This window comes from Aspergillus versicolor, assembly GCF_001890125.1.
Source record: "Aspergillus versicolor CBS 583.65 unplaced genomic scaffold ASPVEscaffold_17, whole genome shotgun sequence".
NCBI classification, from domain to species: domain Eukaryota; kingdom Fungi; phylum Ascomycota; class Eurotiomycetes; order Eurotiales; family Aspergillaceae; genus Aspergillus; species Aspergillus versicolor.
Genome location: NW_024467540.1, coordinates 164,793 through 180,344, shown reverse-complemented (window position 1 = coordinate 180,344; position 15,552 = coordinate 164,793). Strand labels below are relative to the sequence as shown.

The following is a 15,552-nucleotide window of genomic DNA, read 5'->3' as shown; positions in this document are numbered from 1 at the left end:
CGCGAGCGGCTGGAAATCTGCCTTGCTCGCGCCGGGATATACGTGTCATGCAAGTTTTGCTTTTTCTGCATGGTCGCTGTTTGTTTGCGGCGCCTCCTGGGGTGCGGCCGTGGTGGTTATAAGTGCCTTTTTCCGTCCTGCGTCGCCAGTTGGACTTTGGCGAGCTGGAATACTGCACTAGACCGCCACGCACCTTTGGCGCTTTTTATATTGCCCGACAGGTGACGGTTATTCTCAGTTGTATGCTAAATGTCGAACGACGACACGCAGTCCGCACCTCCACTAGCTGGTGACGAATGCCCGAACTCGAATGGCCAGGCTCATTTGGCACTACCGCGAGGCTGGATGTGGGAGTTTGGCCGCAGCAGATGCTTCCAATATCATGGGCCGATTCAGTTTGCGGTTATTGAGTGTTGGGGCTACCAGGACGGCACATCATCAGCATCACCCCGGACGGTGGTGCCCAGATACGACGAGTACAGGCAGGACCAGATCTTTCAACGACTGCAGGAGCCTATTCCACTTCGCGATGGTAAGCAACCATCACTGGGCTTCCAGATGGTGGCAGTTTCCCTCAACAGACGGCATTTGCCACAGTTGGGTGAACCCGTCCTGCAAGCGCTGAATGAAGCGCTGGGTTTACCGCATAGCCATCACCATTGTTCTTCATGGGCGTTTGGGGCAATTGGGTTGTTTCAACTTCCAGATGATTCCTGGTGTGCGTACGGCTTTCCCATCCCATTAAATGCGCTGTGTTAACAGTAACAGTGTTGGCTCGACCGCGAACCTGGGCTCACGCCTCGACTACCACCATGCTTCGTTATGACCCTCACACCAACATCAGCCGTGGGATATTTTACACTAATGCCACATTTTCAGACTTCAAAGGTATCTTGGCGGAGTTTGAACTATGTCCCCATCCGCTCATTCTGCCGCTTCTTGCTCTTGAATTCAATCTCCTTGCAAAGGTGGACGCCTTAAGGGAACACGAGAATACCCTTCAAGAAGTCGAAAGATCCACTGGGCACGGAGTCGAGGGTGAAGGAACGTTGAAAGACGGATCAGCAGACTATCGCGTTCTCGTGAAAAGCCTCAGCAGGGCACGCAGCGGGACACACACGGCAGTAGAAGATCTGCAGTCCATGGAGTGGTGCATTGAATTCATTCTGAAGAAGATAAAATTTATGGATGACAGGCTACCGCCTGATACACGTGCTAAGCTAGGCAATTCTTCCATGAGATTGCAAGAACGGGCGGAGTTCATGTTGAGTGCTACCCAGCATGCGATGTTAAGCGGTAATAAGGAGCGGTTCGAGGCACAGCATACGACAGTAAGTGCCTATATTTTCCTGGGAGAGGGGGTACCACTATATCCTAGCAGTTCTGACGGTCTTCAGCTCTTCAATCTGATTACCCAACATGACAGCCTTTCCAGTATGAACATCGCCCAAGATTCGCGCGAGATTGCCAATGCAAGTAGACACGACAGCTCAGCAATGAAGGCCATTACCATCCTGGCGACTTTCTTCCTCCCGGGAACCTTTATTTCTGTACGAGGCATCCATCTCCCCGTTTTTCTCTTATTCAGTGCTAATTGCTGCCGAAGACGTTCTTTTCTATGGAACTGTTCGACTGGGATGCGCCGTCCATCAGCCAAGTTGCAAAGCCTCACTTCTGGATTTTCTGGGCAGTCACTGCACCACTTACGCTGATCACCATGGCGCTAGTTGTGAAGTGGGCATTTGGATATTCGATGAGGGCCAAAGAAACGGATAAGGCAGGGAAGGCTGATTTCAAACAGGCGATTGCTGGTCAAGTGGAAAAGCTAAAGAGTGCCACTAAGATACAGACGACGCATGTGGTTTAAAACAACAGCAGTTGTGTTCTGCATGTTTTATAGCCCTTGGTTGCGCTTTTTGTCAGTGCCTATTACTACCATGATCACATTGCTTGCCTTGTTCGCATTTTCTCATAGTGCGGCTGCCATTGAGGCCAGAATCCTAGTCACCGCGAAGACTGTGGTCAAGCCACTGCGATTGACATTACCGTTCGTTTCTCTTGGATGGGATGGAAACTGCACTGGTCGCGGCTTCCAGAGTAGCAAGCTACAGTGAAGCGGGTGTTATAATGTTATCGTCAAGGAGCAACATTGAACAGCTGAGGTACACGGGACTTCCAGGTTGCTGGGCTTGTTCATAGGAATTATAATACAAGGTGTATCCTATTACATCCTTTACTCTAAGACTATATTCTTTCCCTTTCCCTATGGTAATGGCTTAAATCTGCCTGTCCGATAGAGTTGTCGCCGAGCCAGCAATCTTCTGCAACGCAACATCCATACTGGGGCCACCATAGGAAACAGTAAGCACTCGCGCCTCCCCACTCCTCACTCCTTGGTGGTGCTAATATTGTATCTTCTTTCCTAATACCCTATCAACAATGAAATCCCGAATCACACCCATAAATCCAACCAAACAAAGCTTCTTACGATATTCCAACAGGCGGGTCAATTCGATATATTCGAGTTTGGTAAACTCAGTAGCCAAATATTTGAGCATGGTGAGCCAGCCCTCATGATCGAAACCAATATCTCAGAGCAGTAGGCTTTTGAGGTTGCAGCAATGAACCCTCAGGAAGGTAAGAAGGGGTTGGTATTCCGAAAAGGACGACCAGATCCTCAATCTGAAAGCCTCACGGGTGAGGATATAGATGAATATTCCATTATTCACTACATTTGTACCGCGTTCCTTCACAGGAAGCCCGGATACCAACAGAAGAAAACAGGTATACCATAACAAAAGGAGAAAGACTACCCAAACACCAACGCCCTAACCTCAATACTCTCCCTTGGCTTCGACTCCTCCGTCGACCTCGGATCCACAAAGGCGGAATGAGGCACTCTCCTCGCGACATCTTCACGCGAATCTGCACATTTGATCAGGATGCGCTCGTCATCATCAATACCCGACCAGTACGACCACTTCTGGTTCGGGTTATACTTGACGCCCATCATCTCACCCGTGTAATGCGGATACCGCCGCTCAATGACACTCAGGTCATTAACAGACACAGACGTCGCACTGGCCAGCGCCAGCGGCATGGACTCAACTTTGCCGTTTAACGGACGCCAGACATTAATGATTCTGTGTCTACCGCGGAGCAACTCCTCCGCCTCCTCGGGATCCTTGACGTGCTCGCGGACGCGCTGTTCCGCGGCATGCGGCGACTGGTCGATGTGCGCGAATACAGCAGGCAACCGGTTTGACTCTGGGTTGAAACGTCGGATTGTATGGTCGAAGATGAGGACCTTGTGTGCGCCTGGGACGTTCTTGAATAGTAGGTCCTGGACCTCGGGGTAGTATGTGGATTTGATGGTTGAGTCGGAGTCCCAGGACTCGTAGGTCATGGCGGACGGAACGCTTTGGATCACCTGGAAGGCGTCCTTGTCGAGGTTGTATTCTTTCTCATGGCCGCGGACGTCTGTGAGCTGGACTTGGTGTTCAATGGCGCTGTAGTTCTCTTGCGGTCTTCCTGTGGGAGGGACCACGGCGTGCGGGATTGAGCCGTCTTTTGGGGGGTCGAGGAACCTGAGGTGACTGAAACTGGGCCGTTGAGAGACATTTTTAGATACTATATATTGAGGTATTGAACTATGATTTACAGGGATTGTGATGATGTTGTCGTCTATATAAGGAGTTGCGGGTGATGACAAATGGGCGAACAGTCGTGATTAGTATTCAAGTGATGGCGTGATATCAACGATTATTGATTAGTGAGAAGTCCAATTTATTGTCCATTTGCTCTTTTGGCCTTAAATACCCGACACACGTCCTCAGACTTCTTGTCTATCAGTTCGACATCGACTGATCTTTGATCAACTGATTGAACAAGATGATGAAAGTTGTAATGATGGCCAACCCTCCATATCCCACGAATTCGTCTGGATCAGAGGAACCTAGGCAATCCACCGGCCCTCAATAACTGTCGATCTCAAATATCAACTGAGCATCGATTGAGTATCAATTCATGAACATCAGATTCAACTCCTCCCACTCGGCAGTGGGAGCTCCACGATGATCAAGCAAGCTCTTCCCTCGGCTTCGGTCTGCTTCGCCGGTCGCTTGTCTCCACTTGCGCTGCATACCAGCGCAAGGAGCGTATACCGCCAGTCCATGTTGATCTGTCATATTAGTTAATCTTCAGCAGCTACCCCGCCCGGTGGGATAAACGCGTATATAAGCGTTGGACCTGGGAGGATTAACAATCACACCTGCAAAAAGAGCTAATTGAACAAAGAAATCACAAACACAATGTCCTTCGGAACCATCTACAGTTACCCCCAGAACCCTCGGGTCGCAAAGGTACTCGATGACCCTGCCAGTGTCTGTCGTTCCATAGCTAACAGCACAGATCCACGCCGTTGCAAACCTCAACGGCCTCAAAATTGAAGACGCCCCCTTCGAATTCGGCAAAACCAACAAAAGCCCAGAATTCCTCGCCAAATTCCCGCTCGGCAAGGCCCCCGCCTTCAGCGGCACCGACGGCGTCAACATCTTCGAGTCGAACGCCATCGCCCACTATGTCGCCGACAGCGGGCCCCTGAGGGAGCAGCTCCTCGGCTCAAATGCCGCTGAGCGCGCGGCCGTCCAGCAGTGGGTAACCATGGCCGAGACAGAGGTGATGCCACCTGCCGTGACGATCATTCTTCCGCGGTTCGGGCTTGGCTCGTTTGACCAGGGCGCTGAAGACCAGGCCGTGTCGAAGCTTGAGCGCTCGGTTGAGAGCCTGGAGAGGCACCTCTCGTCTGGGAAGACGTGGTTGGCTGGGGAGAAGATCAGCCTTGCGGATATCTCGATTGCCGCGTCCCTGGTCTGGGGATTCACCTTTGCGATTGATGCGGAGATGAGGAACAAGTATCCTGGTGTTGTTGCCTGGTATGAGCGTGTTATGGCCACCGAGGGTGTGAAGAAGGCCTTTGGGGAGACCAAGTTTGTTGAGAAGAGGACTGCGCCGAAATAGACTGCATAGCGATATTAGATCAGTAATTTGGCTTGATAAAGAATATAAAGCTGCTTTGAGAGACGTCTATTTAAGCAATATCAAACAACTCGCAACCGTCAGCATGGATTGCGTGCCACGGAGATATCGGGGTATCCTGCCATCCATTCGCTACTATTAATGAGAGCACTTGTTATCATTAGTATCCTGGGGCTTTCAGAATGCATTGGCCCATTGGCACTGGTCCTGCTATCCAGATACGAAAGCACAATCCTGACTGTACAACTACTCAGTGGATATAACAATAGCCGCAGCGCCCGGGTGGAAATGGTTATTGTTAGACCGGGAAATGCAATTTGAGTGCCCAGCGGCGTAATTCACAGTTAAGGCCCGCTGGAGATTAAACCGATATAAACAAACATGTATTCTGCTGCAGCAGATAGGCTATTGCGAACTAACCCAAATAAACCGGAGCCCGAGTACGAGGAGATGGCCTTCTGAAGATCTCGGACGCCCGCGCGGTTCCATACAGTACCCGAAAGGCAGAATGAGGGGCATTGGCTTCTCCATAAATACCCCTCCTCCATTTAATATCTTCATGTTCATCTGCAGAAACCAAAATGGCCATCCCAGACTCCCTCATCAAATCCTTACGCGAGACCCTCGTCTCTTCAAAAACCTTCACGCCCCAAGATGAAGGCTACGAAGCCGCCCTGACCCGCTGGTCCGACACCGGCCGCAAAGAAGCTGTACCTCCACCTCCACCTAACTACCATCAAGGCATGATCACTAACTCACCCAGGGCATTGTAATCCAACCAACCGAAGTATCCGACATAGTCACTGCGCTAAAATGGTCGCAAACACACAACATCGACCTCGCCGTAAAATGCGGCGGCCACTCCGTCGCAGGCACAAGTTCCTCAGCAGGCGGTCTCGTCATCGACCTCTCCCGTCTTAACAGTGTCTCCGTCGACGCTGCATCCAAAACAGCCACCGTCGGCGGCGGAGCTACCTGGAAGCACGTCGACGAAGCTCTAGCGACCCACGGCCTCGCCGCCGTCGGGGGCACAGTGAATCACACCGGCGTCGGCGGCTTAACGCTCGGCGGCGGGTACGGGTGGTTAAGCGGGATGTACGGGCTAACAATCGACAACCTACTCAGCGCGACGATCGTTCTAGCGAGCGGAGAAATCATCACAGCCTCAGAAACTGAAAACAGCGATTTATTCTGGGGTCTGCGCGGGGCCGGGTATAACTTCGGCATTGTGACCGAGTTTACGTTCCAGGCGCATGAGCAGAAGAATCCCGTTTATGCGGGTGTTCTGGGCTTCACGCCGGATAAAGTTGAGGCTGTCATTGGGGTTCTGAATGGGCTTTTGCTGGATAAGCCTGATCCGCGCTCTGGGGCGATTTGTGTCTTTGCGACGCCGCCGGGGGCGCCGGTGCCGATGGTGAATCTGATTGTCTTTTATAACGGGACGCAGGAGGAGGGGGAGAAGAGGTTTGGGGAGTTATTGTCGCTTGGTCCGGTTGCGAATATGGTTAGCATGATCCCGTATAGCCAGGTGAATGCTCTGCAGAACCCGATGGCGACGTACGGGGATCGGAAGTCGTTCAAGGGCGTGTTCTTCAACCCGCCTCTGTCGCCTGCGTTTGCGAGGAAGATGCTCGAGGATTTCACGGCAAAGGTTATGTCTGATCCGGATTTGGGCAAGTCGGGGCTCCTCCTTGAGTTTTATGATATGATGAAGACGGTGGAGGTTCCGAGGAGTGCGACTGCGTTTGCGAGTCGGGGGACGACGCAGAACGGGCTTATTACGCTGCGATGGACGGATAAGAGTAAAGATGGAGAGCATAGGGCTTGGGCGAGGGAGGTCCAGGAGCGCTGGAAAAAGGAGCTTGAAGGGAGACAGGTTGGGAATGTGGATATAAAGGGCAAGGAGGGCGTGCCGCAATATATCAACTATGCTGAGCGTGAGTTCCTTTCAAGCTATTTCTTCGGTATATGCTAATATTGAACAGCTGGTGACTCTGTTGTTGGGAATATCTACGGCGAGAACTTTGGTCGATTGAAGGATCTCAAGGCCAAGTATGACCCGACGAATGTCTTCCACAAAATGCATCCAATTGCCCTAGATTAAGTTGTATGTGCACTTTCGTGGTTGGCGTGTCAACGCAGCATGGCTGTATCCACTGTTAGCCTTTTCCGCCGTGGAAATAAAATGTTAGAGATAGCTGACTAGCCGCCAGCGCTTTCGGTGTAGCGGTCTAGCATCTCGTCATAAAATGTTCAGCAACCAGTTAACTATTGGAGTTCAAAGTCTTGAAGTTACTGTAGTCATTCAAGCGTGAGACCCATTGTAGATTCGGACCAGTGACTTCTGTGTTGTCCCAGTCGTGTAAGTCCCGAAATGGTCAGTCCCAAGGTCCTGACCTGCGAGAGGATATCCCAAGAAAAGGCGGCCTACATCCCAAGAGCCCAAAGAATCGGCGAGGAAGATCGGCAGACAAGAGGGGTTGTCGACAGTCTCAGAGTCCAGTCCAGAGTCTGGACTTACTCGCGCAAGCCGAGGTCTCAAATTGGCCATTGCTCAGCCCCGCCCTGGCTGTCGTGCAGTTGTCAGTTGTCAGTTGTCACAGCCCGGTAGGGCGATCTTTCTCTGGAAGGTGTCATATGCAGGATAATGTTGTAATGCCACTTCCTTTCTCAGGGGGCACATGTTTGGACGGCAGGCTGCGGTGTTTTTGTGATTCTCGCCACTTCCGCTCCGACTCGGCCGTAGCTAGACAAACTACCCCTCCTGCCTTGGTGGGACGAGTGTTTTGTGGCGTCATGGTGGGGTGAAGAGTTGGAACGCTATCTGGCACCACTGGATCGATCGGCCCTCGGGGTGGAGGATGGTGAGATTACATGCCAGATCCATGACCCGTGCTTTTTAGGCTTCTAAGACGTTCTGCTGTTTTCGGGTCATCAACAGGCGTTAAGCTGTTTTGCAGCTGTTGTTTACTGAGAGAGAGCGATGTCGGAATTGTGGCTGCCTGGGGCTGAAGTGGAGCTGTGGCTGACCCCCAGTGGCGGTGCGTCGATGGGACTGCCCTGGTGGTCGAGCCCACTGCGAGATTGACTATCGATTCTAGCGTAACTTGCTCGCACGGCTGGAACTCTGTGTGGTGGGGGAGGTCGCAAGCTCGCCATCGTGCAATTGGGTGCGCATCCCCTGTCGTTATCCCACCTCTCGCCACAATGTCGACATAGTCCAACCAACCCCTCCAGATCCAGATACCAGGAATCGACAGGATCGGGGACACCGAATAGTCCCCGACAAACAGCCACCGTGGGCGTGGGCCGTCTTGTTGCAGATTGGGGTTTGGGTGCGTCAGCTCTGGACAACCTTGTGGTTTGAGCTATGCTGCCCCACGTCCTAAAAAGCTATATAAGCCCCTTGCACTCGCTGCATCTGGAGCTACTATCAATCCTCAATTGCAATAAACAAATCCTTACCTCCTTTTATCACTTCACGAAGAATCCCCAATATGTCTGGCTACAACGACTACGACAACAGCTCCCGCTCCGGCGGCTCCAGTGGCTACGGCCAGTCCACCTCCGGCTACGGTGACTCCAGCCGCAACGAGTCTAGCTACGGCGGTTCTACCTCTGGATATGACAAGTCCAGCTCGTCTGGCCGTAATGAATCCAGCTACGGTAGCAGTGACCGCGATAACTCGAGCTATGGCAACTCCGGCCGTAACGAATGCAGCAACGGCAGCTCTGGATATACTGGCCGTGACACCGACAGCTACGGCCAGTCCAAGTCGAGCGGCTACGGATCTAGTGGCCGTGAGGAATCGAGCTATGGCGGCTCTTCCACCGGTCGTGACAACTCCAGCTATGACAACAGCTCTAGCAGCCGCAACGACTCCAGCTATGGCAGCAGCGGCCGTGATAACTCTGGCTCCAACTACGGAAACAGCTCTAGCGGCCGTAATGACTCCAGCTATGGCAGCAGTGGCCGTGACAACTCTGGCTCCAACTACGGAAACAGCTCTAGCGGCCGCAATGAGTCGAGCTATGGTAGCTCCACAACCGGCGGCGATTCCACCTCTTCCTATGGTGGCTCTGGCTTGAGCAACAGCCGTAACGAGTCCAGCTATGGTGGCTCCAGTGGCCGCAACGAATCCAGCTATGGCAGCAGCGACCGTGACAACTCCAGTTATGGCAAGTCAGGATCCAGCTATGACAACAACTCTAGCAGCCGCAACGACTCCAGCTATGGCAGCAGCGGCCGTGATAACTCTAGCTCCAACTACGGAAACAGCTCTAGCGGCCGCAATGAGTCGAGCTATGGTAGCTCTACAACCGGCGGCGATTCCACCTCTTCCTATGGTAGCTCTGGCTTGAGCAACAGCCGTAACGAGTCCAGCTATGGTGGCTCCAGTGGTCGTGATGAGTCCAACTATGGCTCCAAGTCGGGTGGCTATGGAAGCTCTGACTCCAGCTACGGCAACACCAGCTCCGGTGGCTATGGCAACTCCAGCAGTGGCCGCGACAACTACTAAGGGCAACAGGTACGGATAGGTCAGCCATATAGCATCGGTCTGGATGCATGTGCGCCGCCGTTCTTGGGAGGAATATGGCTCAGCCAGGAAGGCTATTCCATGCATGCGGCCGTTAGGCTTTATAACGAAATATATGAATAAATGATTGTTCATTTCAACATAAGGTTTACTCGATGTAGCTTAGATAGTTTGAACGGGGTAATCTTACTTATGCCCGATGATCTGCTTCGGTGCATACAGCTCATCAATACTCTTTACTTCATCCTCGCTGAGCTGAAAATTGGTCGCCTGGATAGCTTCATCCACCCTCTCCTTCTTGCTCATTCCAATGATCGGCGCGGTAATGAACGGCTTCGACAGAGACCATGAGAGCGCAATAATGGCCATTGAAACTCCACGTTTCTTCGCAATCTCCTCAATCTTCTCGTTGATCCTCTTATCGGTTTCTGTATATGGGACACCGTGAAACTTCATATCTTGGACTTGCCCCCGCGTCGTATCACTAAAAGTCTTCCACGGCCGAGTCAGAAACCCCATAGACACAGGACTCCATGGGATAGTCCCCATTCCAAACTTCTGGCACGATGGGAACATTTCCCTTTCTTCCTCTCGGTATACTGCATTATGCAGGTTCTGCATCGTGATGAACTCCGTCCACCCATTCATCCGTGCTGTATACTGATATTCCAGCAGCTGGTGTGCCCGCATGGACGAGGCCCCTATATACCGGACCTTTCCAGACTTGACAACATCATGCAGCGCCTCCATCGTCTCTTTCACCGGCGTATGCGGATCAAAGCGGTGGATCTGGAGTAGGTCGACGTACTCAAGATCCAACCGTCGCAGACTCTCGTTGATACTGTCAAAGATATGTTTCCTGCTGAGACCGTATCGATTCACCCACCCGTTCGCATCTCTTTCCTCCTCCGTCATGGCGAGTGGTTGTTCATCTCCCTGACCGACGGGCGCCCATAGTTTCGTCGCGATGACCAGGTTTTCGCGCCGCCAGTTGTACTTCTTGATCGCTTTGCCCAGGATCTCCTCGGACTCGCCGTTCGAGTACATGTTCGCTGTGTCGTAGAAGTTAAGACCGGAGTTGTAGCAGTGCTCCAGGATAGGCAGAGCTTCCTCTTCAGGGACCGCCCAGGCGTATCGCCCTTTGGGGTTACCGTAGCTCATGCATCCCACGACGATCTGGGAGACGCGGAGGCCGCTGTTTCCGAGCTGGACGTACTTCATTGTGGGGATGGCGGGGGATATCGTTTATGGGTTGTGATTAACAGGGAGGGGATGCATCTGTATTTGTATGTCTGTCTCTGCGGGGATATACCGGATTTAAGCGCATTTAGATGACTTCATGATCGCTGGCCAGCAGTGCATGAGGCTGCGTCATTGGTGCGAGTGAGCCGTTCTCCAACGTTGGAGACAGGTCGAAAGGGTTATTCGGAATTAAGCTTGTGTCCAGGGTCAGAGTCTTATATCCGCAGGGCTGACTGGTGCATTGACTGCGAGGGTCTTGTTAGTGTTTGTTGGTAATAGGCTAGATTATTAGATGTCATCGCAGTCCATTACATATTAGTGGTGATGGTATCGAACATTTAGGCCGGGATTATATATATTTGTACCGTCACTGTGTCAAAGAGGACGTTTCCTAGTGAAGCACCGACCTGGCTGACCTACAATAATACTTGCGCCAGTAATAGTAGCAACGATGGGTGAGTCGATAAAGTGTAAATTATTTCAACAGCGACCTTGCGATCGGAAAATTGACGCCATGATAAGGACGACCGGCTGTAAGGGAAAGTATTTACTTCTGCCTTAGTAGTCTGCTGGTAATGTCCGAATACAAATGGGTTATCACAAATTGGCTCGCATGGCTTAGTTGGTAAAGCGCATGACTAGTAATCATGAGATCCTCGGTTCGAATCCGAGTGTGAGCATTAATTTTTGTTTTTATTTTTGGATGGGGCTGTGGGTCTACCTCCTACTACCACCATCGATGACTTTGCACCCTAACAACAGCAGTTGACAGTTGGCGTGCAATATGTTGGTGTTGTATTTGCTGGTACGAGAATCGACCTGGAAGGCGCGATCCATGGACGGTAAGAATATCATTTAACACACCCACTCCAGATCTTCCCACAATCCCGCTTATTGTTACTCACCACTCTTATATAGCAATCCAAAATGACGCATCGCAAAGAACTCCTCGACGGAGACCCTGTCTCATTCGCCGAGGCTCTCGATCGCAGCGACGACATCCTTCAAAAGATTGGCCTGCAATGGCCAAGATCATGCTGTGTGACCCTGGCCTGCAAAGACAGACCAGCTGTGACCATTGAGCGAGCACCCCGTGCAGCATGCAGGGATTGACACAATCGGTCTCCGTTTGGTTCATCACTCGGACCCCGAGCAGTCCTGTTTAGAAGTAGTGCATATAAGCGTGGAATGCCCATTGTATTTGAAGTCACATTGTTTGCCTTTGTGTAAAAACGCTGCAAATATCAGAATGTCGTCCCCCAACCCCGGTAAAGCCGTCTTCGATACCGTTGTTACTGTGAGTATACCCTACTTAGCCCGCCCTCGCATACTAATTCAGATGAAGATCGGCTCGCTCGGCTTCGTCCCCGTCGCCGTCCGCTTTCGCATCTTCCCTATTCTGTCCGACTTTGGTGGTCCTGCGAATGGAAGAGATGTGCGCGATGCATACTTGAAGAGCGCGCGCGGCGGTACTACCGACACGCCACGTAGGTTATCACGATCTCTGCTAATGATACCAACTAAATAAAGCCAGCCGTAAAACTAATCGGTCAGCCTCCTGAAATATACTTACGACAGAGACGGACAATTAACTAGACAGAGGATACGCTCGTCGCAATGACCGCCCTGTCCTGGGTCGACGCCGTAGGGGAGAACCTCTACCGCGCGAACAAGTTGACACAGTATCTAGGAAGCACGCCGTCTGCTATACACGGGATTCTGCATTTGTATTTCACTGCCCCCACCCTACTAGCACTAAGATACTGATGCTGTTGGTGTAGTACAACAGAAGTCCTCATGTCCTCCGCCTTCCTCATGCGCAAGCTCGAAGCAACGGGCTTCGAATACCCCTTCACCGGGCTGCAGACGCCGACGCAGCATGCGTATACTTTAATGGGTCGGGATGATCTCGCGGGTCTGCATACGTATGCGATTATGGCGGCCGAGGGCCGGATCGCGAGCTTTAATACCTTTATGCAGGGTCGGTTCGGGATGGATGCGAAGACCCCTGAGCGTTTACAGGCGCTGGGATATGATATTTCCTCTGTGGTACAAGAGGCGAGAGGGGAGGGGAGCCCGGTGAAAATGGTTGATGTTGGGGGTGGAAGGGGCGACTTGTTGCGGGACATCAAGGATGCTATTCCCGGGCTTGTGGAGGGGGATTTAATTGTTGCGGAGTCGAATGCTGATATTACTGATCTACCGGGACTTACTCTGGTTAATTGGGATTATCTAACAGAGGATGTTCCTGACATGATTAAAGGGGCCCTGATTTATCATCTGTCTGGTGTCTTGCATAACCTCCCGGACCTGGGTGCGGCGAGGCTGTTGCAGAAGATAGCGGGGGCAATGGAAAGATATTCTAGGGTTCTTATCCATGAGAGATGTAGGGATGAGATTCCGGCGGCGAATGCTACGATGGTGGTGCTGTATGGTGGAAGAGAGAGGAGTCGAGAGGATTGGCGGCAGTTGGCGGAGTTGGCCGGCTTGAAGGTTACCTTTATGGTCTTTCCCGATGGACCGGGGCAGGGAGTCGTCGAATTGAGGAGGAAATAACTGTCTTTGCTGTATTGAATCTCAAGACGAGGCAGGTCATTCGAGAAATGTCACTTAATGAGACCCGGAGTATCCAAACCACCTGCTGGTGCAGATCGAACAGACCATGGATGACCGCAGTAAATGAATATTGCTTTATACCTGGGAAACAATGGCCAGTATACGGCCGTTTGTGGACTCTCTTGGGAGATCGTATAAGCACTAAGCGCACGACTAAAATGGCACCGATAGACCGAAACTTGCCATTATAGGAAAGTCAGAATCCGGACCCCGAGCCCTAAATAGCAAAAGGCGACTAGTATACGGCTGTCCCTGCCGTAGCAAGCTTCTATCGTTGGTAAATATTGGCTAAGTTGCAAGATATAGACAACAATGGCATCGGAAGTAACCCTAACATCCTTGAACATCGCACAGCTCCTCGACAAGCAACAGGGGCATTTCCCGGAAAAAACAGCCGTGATATCAAAATGGCAGGGGTCGAGTTTGACATATGAAACCCTGAACAGGTCTGTCAGGGAGATAGCGACAAACCTGCTACGACAGGGCGTGCGCCCGCAAGACCGCATTGTTGTGCTTGCTGGGAATACGATCGAGTATGTGCAGCTGTTCCTCGCAGTTAGTGCCATCGGGGGGATTTTCACTATTATAAACCCGACATTTACGCAGGATGAGATTCTACCTGCCATTGAGTTCGTGGGTAAGTCAGTTTCCAATCCTACTTGGTAGCTAGTCTCACAATTCCAGACCCAAGTGCGATTTTCATCGCAGACAGAATTGGATATCGCAAGTATGGGCCGCTCATAGCAGAAATTGCAACGAAGCGTCGCAATGTCTCGATATTCGTGCAGCTTGGCTCTGGACCGAAGTTGTCCGAGGATGTGCGCACATGGGAGGAATTTCTCCAGCCAGAAGGGGGCGCTGTCCAGCAACACGACCTTGTTTCCTCGTACTGGGGACAGGCGGACCCGAACGATGCAATGTGTATCCAGTTCACGAGTGGCACGACTGGGCCGAGAAAGGCGGCAATGCTATCACATAGGTTGGTAACCAGACAATATCCATAGACTAGGCTAATTACTCGCAGCAACCTGTTGAATAATGCCTTACTTGTTGGACACAGACTCCGTTTCACATCGGACGACACTGTCCTCTGCTGCTCGCCTGTATTCCACTGCTTCGGCCTAGTATGTGGAGTCCTGGCAACACTTGTATATGGAGGGACAGCCGTTCTCCCCTCAGACGTCTTCGTCGCAGAAGCGAGTCTCCGCGCTCTGTCCGAGGACAAGTGTACGGTCGTGCACGCCGTCCCGACAATGTTCCAGGCTATGCTGGACCATCCTGATATCTCTAAACATGCTCCTCGCACTTGCCTTAGAACAGGGATTGTAGCTGGCTCGAGTTTATCTACGGCTCTTCTCTCCCGGCTGGAAGAGGTGTTGAATTTCACGGGCCTTGCGTATGGATATGGCATGACGGAGCTTTCGTGTATTGTCTTCCTAACGGATCCGATTGAGGTTCGTCTAGTTGATCAGCATACATCTGTTGGAAAGGTTATGCCACTCACCACAGCGAGGGTCGTTGATGAGAATATGAATACGCTTCCGTCTGGGACGCCGGGTGAATTAGTGGTCTCTGGATATCTTGCCTTCAGGGGATACTACAAGAATCCCGAGAAAACAGCGGACACCTTGGTTACAGATTCTGAAGGCCGAACTTGGTTACGGACGGGAGACTTGGTGAATATTGACGCCGCTGGTCGGTGTACCATTACTGGGCGGGTGAAGGATATGATCAAGAGAGGTGTGTGCCCTTTCATATGTGACTGAATACGGCTGATGAGTTGAATTAGGTGGTGAAAACATCTTCCCAGGTGACATTGAACCAGTCCTGGACTCTCACCCCGATATCATTGCATCTGCAGTTGTCGGGGTCCCAGATCCTTATTGGGGAGAGATTGTTGTGGCTTTCATACAACCAGCCCAAGAGGCCAAGGAAGGAGCTAGTCTACAGAAAAGGGCTATCAAGCAATGGCTGAGGAATAAGCTGGCACCTCATAAGACGCCGGAGCATTTCTTTCTGCTTGGAGACGGAGGAGGTATTCCCGATGAGCTGCCCGTGAATGCCACTGGGAAGGTGTTGAAGAGAGATCTCCGGGATATTGCTACTACTCTCGTGTGAA

General features: G+C 51.7%; 8 protein-coding genes and 1 non-coding gene across 9 annotated transcripts; 7 read left to right on the top strand and 2 right to left on the bottom strand.

Moving 5' to 3' along the window:
• The first annotated feature begins 5 nt into the window (after positions 1 to 5).
• Positions 6 to 2,240, top strand: ASPVEDRAFT_156414 (uncharacterized protein). The gene is made up of 4 exons (XM_040808520.1): positions 6 to 718; positions 769 to 1,331; positions 1,398 to 1,550; positions 1,607 to 2,240. The coding sequence occupies exons 1-4, from the start codon at positions 250 to 252 to the stop codon at positions 1,865 to 1,867; spliced, it is 1,446 nt and encodes a 481-aa protein (XP_040674573.1). The 5' UTR covers positions 6 to 249; the 3' UTR covers positions 1,868 to 2,240.
• A 471-nt stretch (positions 2,241 to 2,711) lies between these two features.
• Positions 2,712 to 4,091, bottom strand: ASPVEDRAFT_66653 (putative methyltransferase). The gene is made up of 2 exons (XM_040815901.1): positions 3,588 to 4,091; positions 2,712 to 3,567 (listed from the first exon to the last, which is right to left on the bottom strand). The coding sequence occupies exons 1-2, from the start codon at positions 3,619 to 3,621 to the stop codon at positions 2,810 to 2,812; spliced, it is 792 nt and encodes a 263-aa protein (XP_040674572.1). The 5' UTR covers positions 3,622 to 4,091; the 3' UTR covers positions 2,712 to 2,809.
• Positions 3,815 to 5,208, top strand: ASPVEDRAFT_47964 (glutathione S-transferase family protein). Its single transcript, XM_040813905.1, has 2 exons — positions 3,815 to 4,361; positions 4,411 to 5,208. The coding sequence occupies exons 1-2, from the start codon at positions 4,311 to 4,313 to the stop codon at positions 5,017 to 5,019; spliced, it is 660 nt and encodes a 219-aa protein (XP_040674571.1). The 5' UTR covers positions 3,815 to 4,310; the 3' UTR covers positions 5,020 to 5,208.
• A 410-nt stretch (positions 5,209 to 5,618) lies between these two features.
• ASPVEDRAFT_145117 (FAD-binding oxidoreductase) lies at positions 5,619 to 7,141 on the top strand (the record flags this gene model as incomplete). Its single annotated transcript, XM_040808046.1, has 3 exons — positions 5,619 to 5,747; positions 5,801 to 6,974; positions 7,023 to 7,141. The coding sequence occupies 3 exons, from the start codon at positions 5,619 to 5,621 to the stop codon at positions 7,139 to 7,141; spliced, it is 1,422 nt and encodes a 473-aa protein (XP_040674570.1).
• Positions 7,142 to 8,534: 1,393 nt separating this feature from the next.
• Positions 8,535 to 9,557, top strand: ASPVEDRAFT_34937 (uncharacterized protein; the record flags this gene model as incomplete). The annotated part of the gene is made up of 1 exon (XM_040810903.1): positions 8,535 to 9,557. The coding sequence occupies one exon, from the start codon at positions 8,535 to 8,537 to the stop codon at positions 9,555 to 9,557; it is 1,023 nt and encodes a 340-aa protein (XP_040674569.1).
• A 204-nt stretch (positions 9,558 to 9,761) lies between these two features.
• Positions 9,762 to 10,796, bottom strand: ASPVEDRAFT_90015 (aldo/keto reductase; the record flags this gene model as incomplete). Its single annotated transcript, XM_040818715.1, has 1 exon — positions 9,762 to 10,796. One exon carries the CDS (start codon positions 10,794 to 10,796, stop codon positions 9,762 to 9,764), a length of 1,035 nt encoding a protein of 344 aa, XP_040674568.1.
• A 628-nt stretch (positions 10,797 to 11,424) lies between these two features.
• On the top strand, positions 11,425 to 11,497 carry ASPVEDRAFT_t142. The gene has a single exon. It is a non-coding gene; the product is annotated as a tRNA-Thr (tRNA).
• Positions 11,498 to 12,058: 561 nt separating this feature from the next.
• On the top strand, positions 12,059 to 13,373 carry ASPVEDRAFT_204645 (uncharacterized protein; the record flags this gene model as incomplete). The annotated part of the gene is made up of 5 exons (XM_040809423.1): positions 12,059 to 12,114; positions 12,163 to 12,304; positions 12,352 to 12,366; positions 12,418 to 12,544; positions 12,599 to 13,373. Exons 1-5 carry the CDS (start codon positions 12,067 to 12,069, stop codon positions 13,371 to 13,373), a joined length of 1,107 nt encoding a protein of 368 aa, XP_040674567.1. The 5' UTR covers positions 12,059 to 12,066.
• A 372-nt stretch (positions 13,374 to 13,745) lies between these two features.
• On the top strand, positions 13,746 to 15,551 carry ASPVEDRAFT_57796 (class I adenylate-forming enzyme family protein; the record flags this gene model as incomplete). The annotated part of the gene is made up of 4 exons (XM_040815382.1): positions 13,746 to 14,070; positions 14,118 to 14,412; positions 14,458 to 15,173; positions 15,223 to 15,551. The coding sequence occupies 4 exons, from the start codon at positions 13,746 to 13,748 to the stop codon at positions 15,549 to 15,551; spliced, it is 1,665 nt and encodes a 554-aa protein (XP_040674566.1).
• Position 15,552: the final 1 nt, after the last annotated feature.

Coding starts and splice junctions, on each gene's coding strand:
- ASPVEDRAFT_47964 (XM_040813905.1), top strand. CDS start 4,311: ATGTCCTTCGGAACCATCTACAGTTACCCCCAGAACCCTCGGGTCGCA. Junction 4,362..4,410: donor AGAACCCTCGGGTCGCAAAG/GTACTCGATGAC, acceptor CTAACAGCACAG/ATCCACGCCGTTGCAAACCT.
- ASPVEDRAFT_156414 (XM_040808520.1), top strand. CDS start 250: ATGTCGAACGACGACACGCAGTCCGCACCTCCACTAGCTGGTGACGAA. Junction 719..768: donor ACTTCCAGATGATTCCTGGT/GTGCGTACGGCT, acceptor TAACAGTAACAG/TGTTGGCTCGACCGCGAACC. Junction 1,332..1,397: donor TCGAGGCACAGCATACGACA/GTAAGTGCCTAT, acceptor GACGGTCTTCAG/CTCTTCAATCTGATTACCCA.
- ASPVEDRAFT_66653 (XM_040815901.1), bottom strand. CDS start 3,621: ATGTCTCTCAACGGCCCAGTTTCAGTCACCTCAG.